Below are 23,617 nucleotides of genomic sequence, written 5' to 3'. Positions count from 1 at the left end.
AACCTTGTATCGTGACTCGTATCGGCATATTATATCACACTTATCGGCCTTTTCGGTTTTTAGCCGTGTTGAATGTAGTTCGTATGGTCCACAGCAGGCGCCGCTTATCCGCGCGATCTTCACTAGACTTGTGCGAGACTTCAAACGGGAAGTGTCCGCGCCGCCAATTTTGAAAACTGTTTACACAGCGGCCAGATCGCCATATCATTCCAATTTAGATTCATTTCGAGATTTGCCAGCTTCATCAGTGATGGAGATTATTCCATACGACTTTGAACCATTTGGTTAAATGGAAAAAAAAAAAGCTTTCAGACACTAGTCCGTCATCCTGGTTTTTACATCATTACTGTCGCACAATTAAAACGTGCCAGATCAGGTGGCTGGTGGGTTTTCAAAATAATTAATACATGCATGAATTTTTGTGATAAATCCATATTATACTGAGCGCATTTCCCACAATCAATAGAAAAGTCCCTGCATCTTTCAGTTCTTTTAAATCAAGGCCGAATACTTTCTTCTTTGCCGCTGCCTTTTATTAAATCAAATTTGAGACTTTGAATTTGATTTCTTTCAGCGTGACCGCAAAGCATGATGGGATATATTGCTTTGGTTAGTGAACATCGGTTGTACACTACTTTTCGTGATGCATTGTGGGATACTTTGAGTTCACTATATAGGGTGTAAATAATCCTCACTAAGGTTTCAGATGGCACTACAAAATGGCGTCCTCACTATATAGTGCCCTATATAGTGAGTAGGGAGCGATTTTGGACACAGGGAAAATTTCGGGCTTGATTACGTCAGCTTTCGAAAGAGGGCGCGCACGTGTAACAGCGTTGGCAAATGTTGGTCACTTTGATTTCTGCTGTATGTTTTACTTTAATCCTATGATGTCTCGCACAGGTCTCAACGAATCTCATTTACGGCCATTGCTTTGACATATGGACTGATATATTACAGAGCATACCGTATTTCAAACACTCATAACTTGCTATAGGAGTGACAAAATAGCTCTCAAAAATGCATTCCTATATTTAATAAAATGAGAGAAATAGAATTTTGATGATAAAAAAATTTGCCTTCAGTTCCCCTTTAAATCCCTTGCACACCAAGTCCAGATTTTTGGATGAAATATTTGCACAAAATCACACAAGTCGTTTACACACCATTTACACACATTAGTGTTTACACACCAAGAACGAAATTCGTTACGATGAAAAATAAATTCGGTTCTGTCTTGTTTGTTTTATAACGTGAAATGATTATCTGACCAATCGAATGAAGCTTCCACTGGTTTCCATTGATGTCACAGAAGAATGTTGCGGCGAGCCGTTGCTGTGCACTGGCGTCACTCACGTCAGGGAGCTGAGCAGCTATATTTCACCCATCAACACACAACACTGTGAGCATCGCTTTGTTTCTTGTTTCCCAACATCCCATCTCTCAGCTTCAGCTCTTGAATGAGATTATGAAACTCTCCCAGTTGTCATCGATGTTCCAACAATGGGTGTACCCAAAACTTTGTCTTTCTTGAGAGCACGTCTATAATTATTTTGTTTTCATCACTACTAGACAACTCCATTATTCATTCTGGACGCTACTGACAGTCGTGGCGTGAAACCAGTATAAAAAGAGCACAAAATATAATGTGACATATTTAAAACTTTTGCATCAGACTGGGTGTGCATTTTTTCAGATTCTCACATCGCAGTTTCAGTGTGTAAAGGCCGGATACGACACTAAATTGCGATATGAAAATGTGAAAAAAGGCCTTTAATGTCAGTAGTGCAAACACAATGTGCTACATTAGAAACGTTCTTAAAAATGGATGATGATGATTATGTACTCATTTATTTTTTCCCATAGTCTCTGATTCCCCTTCTTGTTACTGAGATAACCAAGAAGGGGAATCGGAGGCTTTATCTCCTCTGCCGACTACGGCAATTTCATCTACCCGTACATGACCTGGTGACTGTCTACACATGTTTTGTACGTCCGGTCCTGGAGTACGCCATACCTCTGTGGCATCCAGGTTTAACTACTATCCAACGAAAAAAGATAGAAAACATCCAAGTGCGAGCAACAAAAATCATCTTAGGCAACAACTTTACCAGTTACTCTGCGGCTTGTGAAACTCTACATCTCCAAGAACTCGAAGATCGACGCATCACCTTGTGTCTGAACTTTGCCAAGAAGCTGTATAAGTCTGAACTGTACAAACACTGGTTACCTCGACTAAGGGGTGAGGTGAGCGGCAGGATCACAAGACTAAACAAAAAACTTGACCAACTGCCAGCACGCACCGCTCGTTATGCTAAAAGCCCACTACCCTACCTCGTTAAACTTTTAAATAATGCAACGTAGTTAGACCCGCCTATTAGCATGTGTTTACTGAAGATTATTGCTGCAGTACTTGTAGTTACCTGTGTAAATTAAACTTTTGGATTTTCTATTATAATAGTCGGTTTTTGAGTGGTAGGTGTTTTTTTTTAAACAATTGTAAATGTTGATATATTGTGAATGTTTGGTATATGGTCATCTTTTACTTTTTTTTATACATGTATAATTGCTGTATGGAACATGTACAGTAATTCAGCCTTCAGGCTGCGAGTTGTTCTGAAGAATAAAACTCAGAAACAAACAGTCTGCATTAATGCACTCGCTGACTAGCTTGGAATAATTGATTACATTGCATTAGATACATATGTTATTTACCAGCTGGGAGGTCCGTATGGTGAAATACCGTGACCGAGGTCTTGAAAGCACTGACCGAGGCCCTCTGGACCGAGGTCAGTATTCAAGGCCGAGGTCACGGTATTTCACCATACGGACCGACCTTAAGCTGGTAAATAATATATTTTTTTTTTCTTTACCAAATTCTAACAGAAAACGAGAGCGCCCGAAAGGGAAAACCGAGCCGCCATTTTAAATCCTCATTCACGGCTGTAATGCAAATTGCTTTCTCCTCGGTATACAAGTGCACTTCCATGGCAGGAAAAAAACTACATTTTGCCGCCTATGTAGTCCCCTATTTATACAAATAGGAGTCATTCAGGATTCAGCCATGTTTTTACTCGGTGTTAGCAAATTACAGGTTTTTAGCTTTCTGCTGAAATGTTTTCTTTTATTTCTTCTTCCTCAGGGTAGTAAAACTCGCTTTCGCTGTGAAGACTGTCATTATCGCTATCCATGCTGTAAAATTAACGCTATTCTCCTGAGAAATGCTGACACAAATTTATGATTTTTGATAATCTTATAAATAAATCTTATAAAAAAAGATAAATGTTGAAAAAAATGCTACTTTGTTTGTTGTTGTTGTGAACGAGCGAGTCGCCAGGGGTCCATAACCGGGGTCCGTAACTGGGGTCTGTACCGTAGGATACGGACCTGCCCGCCAGCCAATCGGAGCGCAGGATTTGAACCGCGAAAAAAATAATTAAGTTATTTCACAAAATCAAGTCGTACATGAGCTGATAGCTGACGAGGCGCATAGCACCAAGTTGGCAATCAGCCATGTACGACAAGATTGAGTGGAATAACTGTTAAATATCTAATGCAATGTAATCAATTATTCCAAGCTAGTTCGCGAGTAAATGAAAAATGATATGTTCTTACAATCAAATACTTTTATTCTCATCTCATTATCTCTAGCCGCTTTATCCTTCTACAGGGTCGCAGGCAAGCTGGAGCCTATCCCAGCTGACTATGGGCGAAAGGCGGGGTACACCCTGGACAAGTCGCCAGGTCATCACAGGGCTGACACATAGACACAGACAACCATTCACACTCACATTCACACCTACGGTCAATTTAGAGTCACCAGTTAACCTAACCTGCATGTCTTTGGACTGTGGGGGAAACCGGAGCACCCGGAGGAAACCCACGCGGACACGGGGAGAACATGCAAACTCCGCACAGAAAGGCCCTCGCCGGCCCCGGGGCTCGAACCCAGGACCTTCTTGCTGTGAGGCGACAGCGCTAACCACTACACCACCGTGCCGCCTAAATACTTTTATTCCGTATTTTTTTGTATTTTTGGGGGGGTTTTCTTCTTCTTCTTTAGGGGTTTTTTTGGTGCTTGGCAAACCAACTTAAAGGTGCATTACGGCCACCGTCTGGGCTGGAGTGTGGAACAGGAGATATTCGGGGAGGGGGACACGGGACTATATTCTTTTAGCTATTTCTGTTTCTTTTAAATATTTGATAACAGTTTGGGGGGGGTTTGTTTTCGAGTAGAGTTTTCATTTCATCCTCAGTTGGTTCAGCAGCATGCTCTGCCATTTTGTTTTTCTTTACTCACGGTATATGAGCTGATAGCCTAGTCATAGAGTAGCCAATCAGAATGCACGACTGCTCATATCCAGTGAATGTGGATAGAATAAAACTTTTTAGCTGAGTTTGGGCAACGAAAACACAGCAATGGGCAGCACACTGAAACTTTCACTTCACTGGTGGGATAGCTAATGAATTTATGATTTGTCCGCTCCTGTGATACATTAAGTCTTCAGGATTTTATAAGGAATTATAAAGTCGTCTTTTTTTTTTTTTGTATGGCATTGTCTTACATATTACTGAATATATGTAAGACATTTTACGCCAAATACATTGCTTAAAATTTATTTAAAAAATAAAGTTAAGTCTTTCCCATTGTCTTATTGGGGCTCAAGACTTGTGGCTCAGTAGAGATTGATTGATTGATTGATCGATTGATCGATTGATTGATTGATTGATCGATCGATCGATCGATCGATCCCAAGCTGGAAAATTGTTAGTTATTGCAAGTTATCAGACAAGTGGAAAAAAAGAGACCCTGTACAACATAAAATAGAATTTAAAAAACCCCAAGAACAAGCCGATTATATAATATACAGATAAAAATTTAACGATAAAAAAAGTGTGTATGTGCATTGTACAGGTGAGTGTGCATTAATAGTGCAGTCCTTGAAAAAAATTGCCCTGTCTTACTTGCCCAATGGGCAAACAGCACCCAAAGCATACTTGCCTGAAAAACAATTCCACTTGCCCAGAGCTTTATTTCATTTTGGAGAGGACGGAACGCTGTGTGTGTGTGTGTGTGTGTGTGTGTGTGTGTGTGTGTGTGTGTGTGTGTGTGTGTGTGTGTAAAATATGCTACTACCGGACTGACAGTTCAGGCCTGCATCACGGAACGGTTGTATGTGTTGCTTAGGTTGCTAGAACTAACTTTTGTCGTCTGATCGGACTATTACCATTAAAGTTTTACTCATCCTTGCACATACTTTAGTCGTCTCAGACGATCGACCGTGCGGTTTTTTGAGCCTTGTGTGCTTCAAATTCACGGAGTTATTGGACATAAATATATAATTGCAACGTCTAGACTAGTCTGCCACATGTCCAAAACTAGGTCCATTATTTTTTTTCAGTGAGATTTTCAGTCTCCTCAGTTTCTTCAAAAAGAATGCATCAAAAGCACTTTTTGCACTGTTTGCCCTGTCCATACACTCAGTTCCTTAGACATTATTTAATCAGGTGTATTATACAGAAATGAACGTGACCTTGGTCAGTACATAACACTCTACATAGTTTTTCTCTATGTACTAGATTGTATTACGAGAGCACAGTGTGCTTTTGTGAAACCCAGAACATCAATTTGACTTCAAAGCCGGAGTTGAGTTACATTTCTCCTGGGTCAAGGACAATTCTCAAGAGGCTGAAATATCAGTTTTCAAAGGGAGCGGAAGTTTGACAAACTTCAGAGTAGAGAGAGAGAGAGAGAGAGAGAGAGAGACACTGTCACTTCAGCTACGTTGGTTGTGTAGATCCCTTCAGCAGCTAAAGTCATCACAACTGGCACTTAGGTTTATCACAGGCAGAGCTACTGCAGCTTACTGCAACATCATCTCTCAAGTTAAAGTGTTTTTACATGCAGAAATGCACACAATTTTCAGGACACAACAAGGGTAAGTATTATAACAGTAGTATACCACAGCACTGTTAAATTCTCGATTCTGATTGGTCACACTGTTAATTATTTTTGTATAACAACAGCTTGGAAAATAATTTTTAACTGCAAACAGATGAAGCATTTTGCCTCTGACTTTCTCATTACAGATAAATTTATAAATTTTAAATTTATATCTGGATTTCTGCAAATCTGCATTGTGTCTAATCTCCATTGTTAAAGGTGCTGTATAAATAAAATAGAATCGAATTGAATCAAATTGAAAAGTAGGACGTGTCATTTAATCAAGATACAAATTGTAATTGCCAAATTGCTGTGGTATATGAGGAACAAATCACTTCATGATCTGCTCTTATAGAGGATGTGCAGTCACGTGACCCATCCATGTTTACTCTGCCATATTGGACGGCTTCAGGATTGTTTACCTTGCGCGAGCGTAATGGATCCAGGGAGTAATCCCCAAGAAAATTCGGAAAATACCCCATCTACATCGCGCGATTACTTGTCTAAGTTTGTTCAGCATCTTGAAGGTGACGTGAGGCAGCGTTACGTGGAAAAGTGTTCCAGGTCGGGGATTGCAGATCCGTACAACTTGCCGCAATCCTTGTTCAGGGAAATTCGGAGCTGCGGTGCCGGCGATTTGCCCGATCTGGCCTACCACGACATTTACAATTTTCTCGTTAATCGTGAATCGTGTTACACTGGCAAAGCCCTCAAAGCTTACAAGAGCCTGGAAGCTTATAAATATTTTGTTGCGGGATGGATATCTCAACTATACCTCTGGAAGGTTCCGAAGAAGAATGTCTACTTGATAACCTCACGGGTAAGTGGCATTAAGACGTTTATCATAAAGAGACTATGCAGGACGTTTTATCGCTTATTTAGTAATTTTAATACAGAATTTACTCTGATGAAATTATTCAGACACTCCAACGCCCCCCTAAAGAAAAAAATCGGATCTGCACGTTTCAGCCGTGAAACGGCATCCGCCGTTTGCATCCCTGTTTAAACTCATAGGTTAACCGACTTTAACTGGCTAATGAGGCTCGGTGGTCGGTCAAGATTTTTTTTTAGTTTTCGCCATCCCTACTGTGGATTGGCCTTTCAAAGGCATATATGAGCCAAAAAGATAAAACATTGTCATAGACTAGGCCAGGGTAGTAGGGCTAGGCATAGCCATTTTAAACGTTAGAGACTGTCTAGTTTCTAAGTATGCAGTTATCATTCAATCCGAAAATCAACTTAACAGATGTACTAGGAGTATTGAATTAGAAGATTGCACCTACCTGATATTAGTCTGGTTAACACCAGACCATATCACAAGTGAAATATGGTCTGGAATCCGCCTACTGAATTTCTCGTAGGGGAGGTGTGGTTTACGATTGTCAACGGCCGTTTATTGGACGTTGCGAATGTCTATCATTTGGCGTATACGTAGCCCATGGCCAATCATTGCAGTTGTACCCGGTGACGTAGTTAGAGCGACGAAGAAGGCGAAGAAAGACTGTAACGCCAAACACTGTTCTTTTTTTAAAACAAACTTTCGCTCTAAACTATTCAGAACAGTGTCTAAAGCTTGATCGAAAGTTTGGTTCGTATCGCTCGCCGCCATGTTAAATGTGATCCGTAAACAGTCCCAAATAAACTACAAGCTTCCGTTTGTCAAGTAGTACACGTCATCCTCTTTCCACCCCTCCCCACTCTCTGATTGGCTCCCTAACTCAGGCGAGCCTTTAGACCATAGTTTCCCTGCTGTCTTTTCAGATCGGAACGATTGTGCAAAGCAGCATGGGATTTCCCAGGCTAACCTGATGTGAAGTGTTCACTACAAATTCGGCTGGTAGAACTGGGGTTCCAGTTTTCTCTTCGCACAGCGGACACCCATTTTGCGCGTCTCTCCTCGTCTGCGGGGAATCTATAAAATGACAGGCCCTCCTTTTGGTCCTGTCTATCGGTACAACCAAATGCTGAACAAGATATAACCATTCTCGAAAGATCTACTCCCCCACACTTGATAATTAGAACAGGTCCGTCTAAGTTCTATGCGCGACCTTGCCGTCCAAAATGGTGGATAAACAAATATCACGTGACCTCGTGACGTCACGTGCAAATCCTCAATAGGAAAATAATCAACTTTTGTTGTGGTAAGAGTAACTCTACGCAGCCTCGATACTGGTAATTTTCCGATAACGGCATTGTGTTTTATTCCTAATTATGACAGTCTGGTGGGCAAATATTTAAGTTATTCCACGAAATCGAGTCGTACATGAGCTGATAGCTAACGAGGCGCGTAGCACCAAGTCAGCTATAAGCCATGTACGACAAGATTGAGTGGAGTAGCTGTTTTATTCTATCCACATTCACTGTATTTTGAGAAACAGAGCATTTTTGTTTTTATTTTTTGCAAATTCAATGTATAAAAACTTTATACAAAACGTCCGACAAAATAATTTCTGCTTAGAATGTAAACAAACCGGCGAAATGACAGGAGCAATTTGTGAAAATTCTAAATTCTTGAAAAATAAAAAAAGATACGTTCTTACCATCAAATACTTTTATTCGGTTTTTTTTTTGTATTTTTGGGGGTTTTGTTTTCGAGTACAGTTTTTATTTTGTCCTCGGTTGCTTCAGCAACACGCGTCACCATTTTGTTTTTCTCAACTCATGATATATGAGCTGATAGTCTAGTCATAGAATAGCCAGAGTGCGTGGTCGCTCATATCCAGTGAATGTGGATAGAATAATTTTCAATATGTAGTCAGGAATGCTTATGCTGAGTCACGCTGAGTCATACTCTGCAATAAATGCGTCAGTTTTAGCCACTGTTTAGCCACAATGAAATGAGTCAAAGAGTCAAGCAAGGAGTGACCTCAGTGTGACTTCACCGAAATGTGAGTGTGTGATAAGCAACTGAAGCAAATGAACTAAGAACGTGTAGTGAACAGAACGAGCAAAATGTTAAACATCGTATAAATACAGTTTATTCAAAATGTCAGTGACATAAATGTAACAAAAGAAACTTAGCACTGGGTTAAGTGTCAAGACCAGCGCTTTACAGCTCTTAGCTGTATTTCCTTCTAATAACACCAAACCTGGTGGGACATAACGGCTAATTACAAAACACTTCATGTGTTATATCATGCGTGTTGGAGCAGAGAAAATCTGCCATGATTGCTTTAGCGTCTTGACATGTTCGTTCATGGCTCTGGTAGATTTACCACGGGCAGGTGACTACATGTGTATCCTAATCTGCTTATCAGGTTGCTACTCACCGTCTTACTCAGAGGCAGAAAGATTATCTGCATTTTCACTCAAGGAAAAAAGAAAACCACATGTGGTAAGTCTTGTACTATCTCCACACTCTCTCTTTGAGCCCTACGGAGGCAGATGATCATTTGTTGCTGTCGGTTTTGAACTTTATAGCTACTAAATGTGCACACGGTGGGGAGCTTCTTTAAGACTGCATCACTGCTGTAATGGGGTATGTAAATGTGTGTGTGTGTGTGTGTGTGTGTGTGTAATGTTTGTGTGTGTGTCAGCTGCTGGTGGTTTATGATCTCACTCGTTTGGGTCGCTATTGCTGTGAGGAATGTCTGCCAGCCGCGCTCAGCCTGATCTGGCCCGAAGGGATGTGTGTGTGATCATGAGAGATGTGTGTGCATCTGTATGAGTGGATTTTTTTTCTTTTATTTTAATACAAAAAAAAAAAAAAAGAGGGAAAGCCATAGCCTAAAGGTTAGAGAAGCAGCTTTGGGACCAAAAGGTGGCTGATTTGATTCCCTGGACCAGCAGGAATGGCTGAAGTGCCCTTGAGCAAGGCACCTAATCCCCAACTGCTCCCTGGGCGCTGCAGCACAGCTGCCCACTGCTCTGGGTATGTGTGCTCCCATCGCCAGATGGGTTAAGTGCAAAGGAAGAATTTCACTGTGCTCTAACGCTAAGGTCACACATAGCCGGTTGAACAGTGAGAACCATGGCTGAGGCTACCGTGGTCATTCTGGCAGATTTTGTAGATGATCTGTTGCATAAATTTGGGCAGAGTAAATGTGCAAATGAAGTCACGGTAGCTGGGACAGTAGACGCCGGAAACACCACTGGCAACGATGGATGCCATTATGGTTGCCGACGGTAACGAAGGCTGGGCGGCAGTAGCCTCTGCGGTTGAGGGCGGTTGGGCGGCAGCAGTGACGTGTGGCCTTACGGCAGTGACAGCAGCGTGTATGGTTTTCATGGCTGCAGTATGGCATAGCCACGGCAACACGAAATAAGCCACACCCCCTAGGCAAACTTTTCACTTTCTGCAGAATGTTGTTCTGTGAACATTTTGAGCTCATTGGTTGTGCCAGAATGCTACGGTAATCCTCGGTAGCACACGTAAGCCTCAAGGATGCTCACATAAGCCTCAGGGATGCTCACAGATGCCTTCACGTTTGCGACAGATGAATTCATCTGGTACAAACGCACGACAATTTTCAACACGACCAAACTTTCTGGGGATGCTCTCCCGGTTGTCAATGTAGCTCCCCAGCTCTCACGTATTCCGACGGAAGGACCCGGAGCGCATGCCGGTTGACCCCCAGAAGCCCCAAAATCATCTACCATGAAGTGATTCCCCCCCCCCCCCCCCAAATTTTTATATATATATATATATATATATATATATATATATATATATACACACACACACACACACACACACACACACACACATATCCATCCATCTATCCATCTTCTACCGCTTATCCGGGTCGCGTGGGTAACAACCTAAGCAGAGCAGCCCAGACTTCCCTCTCCCCAGCCACCTCCACCAGCTCTTCCGGGGGAATACCGAGGCGCTCCCAGGCCAGCCAAGAGATGTAATCTCTCCAGTGTGTCCTGGGTCTGCCCCGGGGTCTTTATTCATTCATTCATTCATTCATTCACGTAAAGGATTTGTAAAACAAAGATGTCTTCAACAAACAGAGATGAAGCATTTCTTCATACATTGCCCTCCAAAATTATTGGAATGGCAAAGCCAATTCTTTTGTCTTTGCTATACACTGAAGACATTTGTGTTTGAGATCAAAAGATGAATATGATATGATAAATCAGAATTTCAGATTTAATTTTATGGCGCCTTTTGTTTGAACTCACCCATTTTTCAAGTGATCAAAATATATGGGAACATTTGACTGACAAGTGTTTCGTCTTGCCCTGGTATGCCCTGTTAGATTGATTGATTGTTTAAATATTGAATCGCTAAATGTTTACTCTTGGTTTGAGCTCTGCGTTTCACCTGTATAACAACTGGAGTGTGCTGAGAAAGAAAGAATCTACTGATATACTAACAATCAGACATGGAACAGGTCAGCCAAGGAAAACAACAGCAGTTGATGACAGAAACGTAGTGAGAACTGTGAAGAAAAACCCAAAAATAATAGTCAGTGACATCACCAACATGAAGGTATCACAATCCACTGTTGGACTTTTAGAGCAAAAATAGAGGGGCCATACTACAAGATGGAAGCCACTTAGTAGTAAGAATTGGAAAATCAGATTGGACTTTGCAAAGAAATATAAAGATGAGCCACAAAAGTTCTGGAATCAAAATTATCCTCTACCAAAAGGATGGAAAGACCAAAGTGTGAGGAAAGAAAGGATCTGCTCATGATCCAAAAGATACACACTCATCTGTCAAGCATGGTGGAGGGAGTGTCATGGCTTGGGCTTGCATGGCTGCTTCTGGAACGACCTCACTAACCTTTATTGATGATGTAGCTCATGATAGTAGCATCCATCCATCCATTATCTATACTGCTTATATGTCAGTGTTGCGGGGTAGCTGGAGCCAATCCCAGCTGACTTTGGGCGAGAGGTGGTGTACATCCTGTCATACACCCTTGCAAATCACCAGTCGATCATAGGGCTAACACAGAGGTGAGCAACCATTCACGCTCACGTTCACACCTATGGGAAGTTTAGAGTAGCCAGTTGACCTTATCCACGTCTTTGGAGCACCCGAAGGAAACCCGCACAGGCACAGCAAGAACAAATGTGGCTGATAGTAGCATTCAGAAGTCTACAGAAACATTCTGTCTGCCATTATACATCGAAATGCATCCAATCTAATTGGGAGGAACTTCATCATGCAATAAGACAATGACCCAAAACACACCGCCAACAAAATAAAGGATTTCATCAGGGGGAAAAAAGTGGACAGTTTGGGACTGGCTAAGTCAATCGCCAGACCTTAACCCAATTAAGCATGCATTTAGCCTCCTGAAGAGGAGACTGAAGGGAGACCCCCACCACCACCACCTCCAAAACAAACAACTATTGAAAGAAGCTTCAGTCCATGCCTGTTAAAGCACCACAAGAGAAGAATGCAACCATTTAGTGATGTCAGTGGGTCACCGGCTTGATGCAAACGAGAGATATGCAACCAAATATTTAAGTTATTCCACGAAATCGAGGCGTACATGAGCTGATAGCCGACGAGGCGCATAGCATCGAATTGGCTATAAGCCATGTACGACAAAATTGAATGGAATAATGGTTTTATTCTATCCGCATTCACTGGATTTTGAGAAACGGAGCATTTTTATTTTTTGCAAATTCGATAAATAAAACTTTATACAAAACATGCGGTTAGCACTGTCGCCTCACAGCAAGAAGGTCCTGGGTTCGAGCCCCGGGGCCGGCGAGGGCCTTTCTGTGCGGAGTTTGCATGTTCTCCCCGTGTCCGCATGGGTTTCCTCCGGGTGCTCCGGTTTCCTCCACAGTCCAAAGACATGCAGGTTAGGTTAACTGGTGACTCTAAATTGAGCGTAGGTGTGAATGTGAGTGTGAATGGTTGTCTGCGTCTATGTGTCAGCCCTGTGATGACCTGGCGACTTGTCCAGGGTGTACCCCGCCTTTCGCCCGTAGTCAGCTGGGATAGGCTTCAGCTTGCCTGCGACCCTGTAGAACAGGATAAAGCGACTAGAGATAATGAGATGAGATGAATGAATGAGACAAAACATGCGACAAAATCGTTTCCGCTTAGGCGGACTTCTTAAAAACCTATCGATGGCTGCATTTGCAATTGACTTTAGTGTTGTTTTTGTAGAAAGTGCAGTAGCTACTAGAGTAGCTTTAGACATTTATTTAATTCTTCCTTGGGCATTTCAGTTCTGTAATTTTCAAACTTTCAGCTTTTGAACCAGTCAAAAAAAAAATTCAGCAAATATTAATGTTTAAAGATGAAGAATGCAAACAAACCGGCGAAATGACAGGAGCAATTTGTGAAAAATGCTAGAATAATAATTCCTGAAAAATAAAGATATGTTCTTACCATCAGATACTTTCATTCTATATTTTGTTGCTTTTTTTTGTATTTTTGGGGTTTTGTTTTCGAGTAGAGTTTTTATTTTGTCCTCGGTTGGTTCAGCAACACGCTATGCCGTTTTGTCTTCCTCTACTCACAGAATATGAGCTGACAGCCTAGGAGTAGGGTAGCCAATCAGAGCACGCGATTGCTCATATCCAGTGAATGTGGATAGACTAATAAATGTTATTTACTTTAAGACTATCTGTTCTTATAGTTTGCTTACCTAAAAAGCGTGTGGGCTGCCCCAAAGGTGTCGTGTTTTAAGATGTTTAGCACAAGATTTAAATATCAGCAAATAAAAGCTGAAAGTCTGATCTATCATGTCATCTTTCTAATCTGTTCCCCTTTTTAATCTCAAACCCAAATGTCTTCAGTGTATAACAAAAACAAAACAATCAGCCTTGCTGTTCTAATCTTTGCAGCGGGGAGGGACTGCATAAAAATGGAGCAGTAAACAGTGATAAACTAAACCAAGCCAATATTTGGTGTAACCCTGTTGGGTATTAAAACTTCATCGGTTCTCTTAGGTACACTGAGTTTTTTCTTTATCTTCAGCTCTTCTGGAGACGGGGCTGTTGAACCTGATTCCATTTCTGTAGATAACACCAGACAAGCCTCTATAGAGGTTTATCTGTAACCTAGTCAGAGCTACACAGTGGTGCTGGGAGTAGCGTTGTCACTTCGTAGGTCCCTGGTTCAGGCCTGAGCTCGGTTTAGTATCGGTGTGGAGTTTCTGTGTATGTTCTCCTCATGTCTGTGTCAGTTTCCTCCCACCTTTCAAAAACTTGCTGATAGGTGGATTATTTATGCTAAATTGCCACGAGGTGTGAATGCGTGTATTCCCTGCTCACTCCCACTGTTTCTGGGACAGACTCTGGATTTAAAGTGAATATACTTACCTATATACCCTGTCTTATATAGGAATGTGTATAGATTGATTGATTGATTGATTGATTGATTGATTGATTGATTGATTCCTACATGAGCCAGAGTATATCGATATCCGTGGCAACCCTTGTTAGAAGAAATCCACCTTCTGGTGAAGTCGCTTCATCTCACACTGAAAAAATGTGAACAATCCAACCATTAAGTGAAGCGAATTTATTCAGAGAAAAACAAATCCATCATCAAATAATTATTTTCAACAAAAAACACTTGTGCCAGTATTATTGGCACCCCTGGAAATTATATTGAACACAATGTAACTGAAGCATGTTTCTCATTTAAATTGGACATTTTTAAGTTGATTGGAGTGTGTAGGAACTTTCAAGCTTTAATCCATGACTTCCTGATTAACTGGGGGACAAATATGAGGGGGCACAGAGGCCAATATCCCTTAGGGCCTCTGCATGCTCTTGCGACAAGGTTTTCACAGATAGCTTTTCGCAGACAGTTGTAATTTATCGTTGAGCGGGGAGTAATAGGCGTGCGCGATGTTATTCACCGCCACAACGCAAGGGGGCGCGAAGTCATACATAAAAGTGGGGCAATGAATTTCATCAGAGGAGGTCTGAAATTAATTTTAAAAAAAATAGTTTCATGGAAAATAATGACCATGTGCTGATAGTTACCATATGTTCAGCTACCTTAACCAGCCATAGATCACTTCGATAGTATAGACCCTTTTCACTCACGTGACCTTCGTAAACGCGACCGCCATTTTGGACATGAAGAAATAACGGTTTATGGCACAGACCCTTTCGGTTCTCGCTCATCTAGCTGCTACAATGACTGCTTAGACTGCAACAATAATACCTAACACACATTTAAGTATCCGTCGTAAAGACGTGAAACTCGTCGAGTTACGAGTGTGTTCATTGATAAGCTAACACAATCTAAAAGTAGACATACCATCACACTGCCCTGGCGCTGTGTACAGTTTACCTTCTATGGTTTGTGCACTCACTATTTGCCATTACTTTCTCCAACCCAGTGTTCAAACTATGCCGATATTTTCGGGGGGTCCCTTTTTTTCCCTTGTGGGGGGGGGTGCTTGCGCTTGTGCTTGTCTCAGAGCGCGGATCTCCAAACACATGAGAAGCCTATCTTACGCGCATATCACGCGGACTCCACACCTCCACACGCGCATCGCGTCTGAAGTCATAACTCATCAGGGGAAATCGTGTCCGCATTGGCACGTTCAAAAAACAACCTCGCGTCAACAATGATACCACACGCAAGAAAAAAAAAACAGTCAGGCTACTCAACACATCTGATCCACAGCAGCACCAAAGCATCACTGGAAATCATGTCAACAACCAATCTTCCATTTCAACACGCGTCAACAAACAAATGGCACCACAAACATGAACGAATCGGTCAGGCTACCGATTCCAAACCCACAGCAGACGAATAATTAAATGCATCTTACCTTAAAGCAGAATCGACCACAAAGGAAGTCTGTTGGCACACTTCCTTTCTACTAGTTTGTGTCCCCAACCTGGCAGCAGCAGTCGTTGTCGTATCGGTTTATTTTATCTTTGATGTAAACACAACACTTCGGATATGCAAATGCTTCCCGTTACACACGATTGCTATGTCAATAAACATCATTTTGCCAATATTTTAGAGACCATCCATCTTCTCCGTCGGTCAGCATCTGTCGGGATCCGGTAAAATGATAAGTCTTGCCTTGCGTGTTGATGGTTTCTACATCCAGGTGCACAACGATATAATGGCATGATGGAAGTCTTGCTGAAAGTAAAAACTTTCTTTGATGGCTATATTCCTTTCGATGCTTCGCCGTCGTTTCTCGTTGTTGGCTGTGGTAGACTACTGGTAGTTCATGTCCAAAATGGCGGCCGCGTTTGTCATGACGTCACGTGAAAAGGGTCCATACGGTATATTAGTATAAATATGGAGGTGATTATAGGAAATCGTGCATGCTGATTGGTCGAGAAATTCGGACTATTTCTCGATAGTCATCTTGAGTGATTCGGCAAAATGGCTGCCAATCACTTTGTCACATTAGACATTATAAAAGAAAATGTTGTTCCTAAAAGCACTAAAGATGCTATGAAGTTTGGTCTAAAACTATTCCAAGGTAAGGCGGAATTATGATTTATTTTATTGATTTCAAATCAAAGCGTTTTATGTGACTCACATAGATAAGTGGCACAAGTCTGCGCTGCACCGTTATTACATTTGCATCCCGCTTTTGAAGATTGAAATAATTTTTTTAATATGATTTTTAAAAAAAATAATTACCTGTGTATTTATACTAAAACAGTTATCTGCCTCAGGCTCAATGAATATCGGTGAATAATATCCATGACTTCGTCTCAGTTATCATTCACAGATATTCACTTCGACTTCAGCGAATAATTTTTAATTAGTATGGAAAAACACTTGACAGTCTGTGCGGTTATACGAAAATAATGCACATAAATAAGCAATGATTAAATCAGTGATTTATATAAGGTTGACACATTTTTCTTTAAGAAAACATGTTTACTTTGTTGAACAGCAAGTTTTGATTTTACAGTGGTTGAGTCATTGTGATGTTTGTTTTGTCTGTGGCATTATGAAAAAGGATTTAAAAAACAATTTGACAACTCTGCTGTGTCTGTATATGAACCGTGTGTGTGTGTACGCGTTTGCATGTTTGCGTACGTCTGCATTTGTGCGTATGTAAAAGAGATGAGAGGGCTTATCTTGGTGAGGAGTGTTGGTCCCGGAGGAGCTGCACCTCCTTGGTGTATTGTTTGTAGGCAGATAGGAGCGACAGCCACTACAGCAGCTCCAGGCTTGAATAAAATATGAATGTCCAAACACAATTGTTTACAGCATCGAACTCCTCCGGCTAGTTTCATTCCAGCCTTACACCGACCCTGCCATGTGCCTGCTGGAAAACACACACACTGATACTGGCATGAATATGCAAACTGATGCACTGGGTATGTATGTGAACATGCTGCAATTAGAGCCAGAACAAGACATTTTAGTGCACATTTGTTTAATTTTGTGTTGTCATGTATGGGTGTGTGTGGGTGGGTGTGGGTTCTAATGTGAGAGTTTTTGTGGTGCGTTATTATCCATATTAGTTCGTTCCCGATTTAGTAATGAGTGTGTGACTGCAGGTGTTTGTCCACAAGTTGTACAGGGACCCTATGTGACTCAGTGGTACGCAAACAGTATACAGGCCCCGTGTGTGTGTGTACGTGCACGCAAATGGTTTAGGTGCGTAGTATGACTTAGTGTGTATGTGTGTGCGTGCGCGCAAATGGTTGAGGTGCATAGTATGACGTGTGTGTGTGTGTGTGTGTGTGTGTGTGTGTGTGTTCAAATTGTTCAGGTGTATTGTATGACTTGGTGGGTGTGTGTGTGCGCGCGCACGTGCGTGTGTTCAAATGGTTTAGGTGTATAGTATGACTTGTGTGTGTGTGCGCGCAAATGGTTTAGGTGCATAGTATGACGTGTGTGTGTGTGTGTGTGTGCGCGCGTGTTCAAATGGTTTAGGTGTATAGTATGACGTGTGTGTGTGTGTGTGTGTGCGCGCGTGTTCAAATGGTTTAGGTGCATAGTATGACGTGTGTGTGTGTGTGTGTGTGCGCGCGTGTTCAAATGGTTTAGGTGTATAGTATGACTTGGGGTGTGTGTGTGTGCGCGTGCGTGCACGCAAATGGTTTAGGTGCATAGTATGACTGTTGTGTGTGTGTGTGTGTGTGTGTTCAAATGGTTCAGGTGTATTGTATGACTTGGGTGTGTGTGTGTGTGTGTGTGTGTGTGTGCGCGCGCGTGTTCAAATGGTTTAGGTGTATAGTATGACTTGGTGTGTGTGTGTGCGTGCGCGCAAATGGTTGAGGTGCATAGTATGACTGGTGTGTGTGTGTGTGTGTGTGTTCAAATTGTTCAGGTGTATTGTACGACTTGGTGGGTGTGTGCGCGCGCGCACGTGCGTGTGTTCAAATGGTTTAGGTGTATAGTATGACTTGTGTGTGTGCGCGCAAATGGTTTAGGTGCATAGTATGATGTGTGTGTGTGTGTGTGTGTGTGTGTGTGTGTGTGTGTGTGTGTGTGTGTGTTCAAATAGTTCAGTTGTATTGTATGACTTGGTGTGTGTGTGTGTGTGTGTGTGTGTGTGTGTGTGTGCGCACGTGTTCAAATGGTTTAGGTGTATAGTATGACTTGGGGGGGGGGGGGGGTGTGTGTGTGCACGCAAATGGTTTAGGTGCATAGTATGACTGGTGTGTGTGTGTTTGTGTGTGTTCAAATGGTTCAGGTGTATTGTATGACTTGGGGTGTGTGTGTGTGTGCGTGCGCGCGCGTGTTCAAATGGTTTAGGTGTATAGTATGACTTGGGGTGTGTGTGTGTGTGCGTGCGTGCACGCAAATGGTTTAGGTGCATAGTATGACTGGTGTGTGTGTGTGTGTGTGTGTTCAAATGGTTCAGGTGTATTGTATGACTTGGGGTGTGTGTGTGTGTGTTCAAATGGTTCAGGTGTATTGTATGACTTGGTGTGTGTGTGTGCGCGCGCGTGTGTTCAAATGGTTTAGGTGTATAGTATGACTTGGGGTGTGTGTGTGTGTGCGTGCGCGCAAATGGTTTAGGTGCATAGTATGACTGGTGTGTGTGTGTGTGTGTGTGTGTTCAAATGGTTCAGGTGTATTGTATTATGACTTGGGGTGTGTGTGTCTGTGTGTGTGCGCGCGTGTTCAAATGGTTTAGGTGTATAGTATGACTTGGGGGGGGTGCGTGCGTGTGTGCAAATGGTTTAGGTGCATAGTATGACTGTGTGTGTGTGTGTGTGTGTGTGTGTGTGTGTGTGTGTGTGTGTTCAAATGGTTCAGGTGTATTGTATGACTTGGTGTGTGTGTGTGTGTGCAGGTCTTTGTTCATGTGAATGGTTCAGGTTCTCAGTATGACTCGGTGAAGCTGGACCCTCAGAGGCCTGTTAACGCCGACCTCCTGCTGGACTCCACCTTACGCAATGTTTACGTCATGACTGAGAAGAAGGTACGTTCAGCTAAACACACACACACACACGCCGAGTGCCTCTCTGTAGGTACACTGGAGCCAAGTACTCCATTTGTTTTAGTGTGTACTGAAACTAAACACAGACACACACATGGCTCCAAACAGCAGTAAGTAATAGAGGTAACATTGCAGTTTATTGCCAGCATGTGGGTGAATTTGCTGGCCTTAGGCTGTGTACACACTTGCCATGTTTACTTCGTATTATTACACACGATCCTGTGGGAGTTCTGACCCACTTACATCCGCTGACCACAGGTACGCATGCAAGTGGCTGCAGCTGAGGGCAACATCTTTGTTAAAATCACCACAAGTGTCTTTTTGCCAAAGCCGAGCTCAAACGTTAAAAAAAAGAAGCATTTTGCTGTTTGTGTGATATTGATCTTTTCCTGATTTACCTTTTCAAAAATTGTGGTTGCAATAGAGTATTTTATAGCAACAGTTTTGGACATTGGCTTATGGTTCTGTCCCCCCACCCACCCGTGCAGTGTTCATTTGTAAGCAGAAAGCACCTTTCTTTTATCGTAGTAGATATTCCTAAATATAGCAAGTGAATATAAGGAGCTATGATGTGTTATATTGGGTTTATTTCAGTACCAGTTTCATGTTTAATTGCATTGTTCTCTGGTGTCACTCTCGAACTTAGTTAGGTTAGATGTTGCACAGTAAACCTAATTTATTTTTTTAAATAAATAATATAAACAATAAACATAAGGCAGAACTCAGTGATAACAGCATCACCATGGTTACAGTGTGTGCTTCACATGAGCTGCTTTTCCCCTTTTCTTCAGCACAAAGCGCTTTGCTTTGTTTTGGCAGCGCTCTCCCCCCCCCCCCCCCCCCCCGTTAGTGTGAACACAACCCTAATGACTAACCTACATTATGTTTAACAGAAATATGTGAGAACACCTGACTGTCAAAGTATCTCTCAACTTTCATACATAGAGCGCAAGAAGAATAGTGTAATGAGTGTAATCCTCACCACTCCGTGGTGCTAACTGCTGTACGGCAGCTAAATGCTATCCATCCTCTCGGAACACGAACGAGCAGTTGAGATACAGAGATTAGAGCTGTCAAATTCCTTTACAGATCACATTTAGATTTTAATTACTTTATTGATTTATTATTCAAATATTAATTATTCTCTAATTTTATACTCCCAGAGCTAACATTCAGCATTAGCAGTAGTGCGACAGTAGGAGTTTGTAATTAGTGATTGTGCAGTTGTTAAGGAGAGACGCTTTCATTTTTTTTGTAAGATGATTTGCTCCTGATGTTGCATATTTGACATTGTGAGAGTCATTCAAGGAGTGACGTAACTCTGTGTGTGTGTTTCCAAGGTAACATGTTTGCCAGTGTCTCAGTGTGAGAGGCATTCAGACTGTCATTCATGCCTCTCTGTGCGAGACCCCTACTGCGGATGGTGCTCACTAAAGGGCAGGTAAGTCTCCTGTCTTTTCTCTACCTGCCTCCTCCTTCCTCAGATTATCTTCCTGTTCCTTCTCTTTCTCTTGTCACTGTGCTACTCTGTTACTCGCATAATGGATCAAACATTGATCTCATTTCGCAATTATGTGTGTGTGTTTCAGGTGCACACGGAAGCTAGAGTGTCCCCGCCATTCACAGCCTCACCACTGGCTGTGGAGTTATGGTCATGATCAGCAGTGTGTGTCCATCCAGAATCTGGATCCAGCCATTCAGAGCCGGGAGGAGCAGACACAGGTACACACTTACACTGCAGCTCACATGATTACATACAAAGATGTTCATAAACTAGAACGAATTCATTCTGATTGCAGATTCAATACAAACTTTTTAAAACTTCTATGCTGTTTATTCGAGTAGCAGTGATTTCAGTGTCTTCACCAAATGTTCAGTCACCTGTTTTATATTTTTAACATGACTCATGAATGATGACCAAAACATCCTTTAAGTAATCTTAAAGGAGAACTTCACATTGAAACAGACAAAAAAAAAAAAACTATACAACCAAAAGTATGTGGACACCTAACCCATATGTCCTTGTTGAACATCTCATTCCAGATTTAGTCCCTCTTTGCTGTTATAATAACCTCCATTCTACTGGGAAGGCTTTCCACTAGATTTTAGGGCGTGGCTGTGGGAATTTGTGTTCATTCAGCTACAAGAGCATTAGGGCCCGGTCCCACAACACCAATAACTATAACTATGCCTAAAACTACAACTCTGACTGTACCTATACCTGAATTTAGTTCCAGTCTGGAGCAGAAACACCACAGCTATAATCCTGACTATAATATCGCTTGGTCCTGCCACTCAGGGAAATAAACGCATACAACTTAGGAATAGTCATGGAAGTTTTTTTCAAGTCGTAGCACATTATTCCGGGTCATACTGTACAGCTTGGACTCCAAAACAACCCATGCACACACTCCGGTGGTTGATATAATACGGATAGGTCACGGATTACGGAAATATAATAAAAAAGGATACAAAATACATATGTTATTTACCAGCTGGGAGGTCCGTATGGTGAAATACCGTGACCGAGGTCTTGAAAGTACTGAGCGAGGCTCTCTGGGCTGAGGTCAGTATTCAGGGCCAAGGTCACGGTATTTCACCATACGGACCGACCTTAAGCTGGTAAATAATATATTTATTTTTTTCCTTTACCAAATTCTAACAGAAAACGAGAGCGCCCGAAAGGGAAAACGGAGCCTAGGCGAGCCGCCATTTTGAATCCTCATTCACGGCTGTAATGCAAATTGCTTCCTCCTCGGTATACAAGTGCACTTCCATGGCAGGAAAAAAACTACATTTTGCCGCCTATGTAGTCCCCTATTTATACAAAATTGAGTCATTCAGCCATGTTTTTGCTCGGTGTTAGCAAATTACAGGTTTTTAGCTTTCTCCTGAAATGTTTTCTTTTATTTCTTCTTCCTCAGGGTAGTAAAACTCGCTTTCGCTGTGAACACTGTCGTTATCGCTATCCATGCTGTAAAATTAATGCTGTTCTCCTGAGAAATGCTGGCAAAAATTAAGATTTTTGATAATAATCTTATTTTAAAAAAAAAAAAAAAGATAAATGTTGACAAAAAATGCTACTATGTTTGTTGTTGTGAACGAGCGAGTCGCCAGAGGTCCGTAACCGGGGTCCGTCACTGGGGTCTGTATCGTAGGATACGGACCCGCTCTTCAGCCAATCAGAGCGCAGGATTTGGATCGCGAAAAAAATAAGGAGTGGTTACGGATTTTAATACAGTTGCTAATAATTTACAGATTGGTCACGGACGTTTCAGCATATTACAGATTGGTTATTGATTTCATACAGATGATCCATCACGGATAAAAAAAAATTAAGAAGTCTAAAGCAATTAAATGTTTGGACTGCCGAAGTTCATAATTAAAATATTTTACCTGCATTTATATGTTTACTTTATTAATTTACTATTGATATTTCATGGAAAATAATCACATACCCGTGAATAAAAGATCCATGCTTTGTATTGTGTTTTTTATTTTCCGTGAATCCGTATTCTGTAACTTCAAGATGCAACAAGGATGTACAAAGATGCCCGAGGGAAAATGGCATGTGCTCAGACGACGTCACATGTAAACAGTTACCTGATTGGTCAGATGTTTTATCGGATCAGGTCCAGGCCTGGAAAAATCGCTCCAGAAGTAATCTCACCGATACGGATAAACCCAGGACTGGGATGTAGGGATTGTTATCGGTCTGGTGTGAGCACCGACCACATAAACTGCAGGGGACCGATTTATTTATAGTTATCATTACAGTTGTAGTTATAGGTACAGTTAACAGTATTGTGGGACTGGGCCTTTAGTGAGGTCCTGTTGGGTTAGGAGGTCTGGGGTGCAGTCAGTGTTCCAGTTCATCCCAAAGGTGTTCAGTGGGGTTGAGTTCAGTCAGGGCTCTGTCAGGACTTTTGAGTTCTTCCACTCTATCCTTAGCATACCATGTGTCCATGGAGCTTTGCTTTGTGCACAGGAGCATTGTCATGTTGGAACAGGTTGGGACTTCTTAGTTCCAGTGAAGGGAAACTGTAATACTGCAGCATACAAAGACATTCTTTACAACTGTGTTCGGGCAAGGGTCGTGTATGGGTGTGGTGGTCAGGTGTCCACAAACTTTTGGTGATATAGCTTTGTATTGAAGTATTTGTGATGTGTTTCGTGATTCTGGTGCTAATTTGTTGGCTGATTGCTGTATTTTTGTTATTCCTGTGAGTTAGTGTTTAGCAGCCATGTCCCAGAATGCAATGTAGCTACAGTATATCTTGCAGTTGCTCCAAGTTGTGGCAGAGAGTCAGCTAAGCTACAGTAGTTAGAGATTTACAATATAACGATATATATT

At 41.9% G+C, this 23,617-nt stretch overlaps 1 protein-coding gene across 3 annotated transcripts in view; it reads left to right on the top strand.

The window, feature by feature from the left end:
* plxnb3 (plexin B3) overlaps positions 1-23,617 on the top strand; it is a 275,840-nt gene that overhangs the window by 165,315 nt on the left and 86,908 nt on the right. For all 3 annotated transcript variants that reach the window (XM_060932435.1, XM_060932436.1, XM_060932434.1), the window contains exons 4-6: positions 19,117-19,245; positions 20,604-20,704; positions 20,853-20,985. In XM_060932435.1, coding sequence (XP_060788418.1) covers positions 19,117-19,245; positions 20,604-20,704; positions 20,853-20,985 — 363 coding nt within the window. The remainder of the gene's footprint in view (positions 1-19,116; positions 19,246-20,603; positions 20,705-20,852; positions 20,986-23,617) is intronic.

This window comes from Neoarius graeffei, chromosome 10 (genome assembly GCF_027579695.1).
Source record: "Neoarius graeffei isolate fNeoGra1 chromosome 10, fNeoGra1.pri, whole genome shotgun sequence".
Taxonomy (NCBI): Eukaryota; Metazoa; Chordata; class Actinopteri; order Siluriformes; family Ariidae; genus Neoarius; species Neoarius graeffei.
Note: the sequence above shows the minus strand (reverse complement) of the source record. Positions and strands in the feature narration are given on the sequence as shown.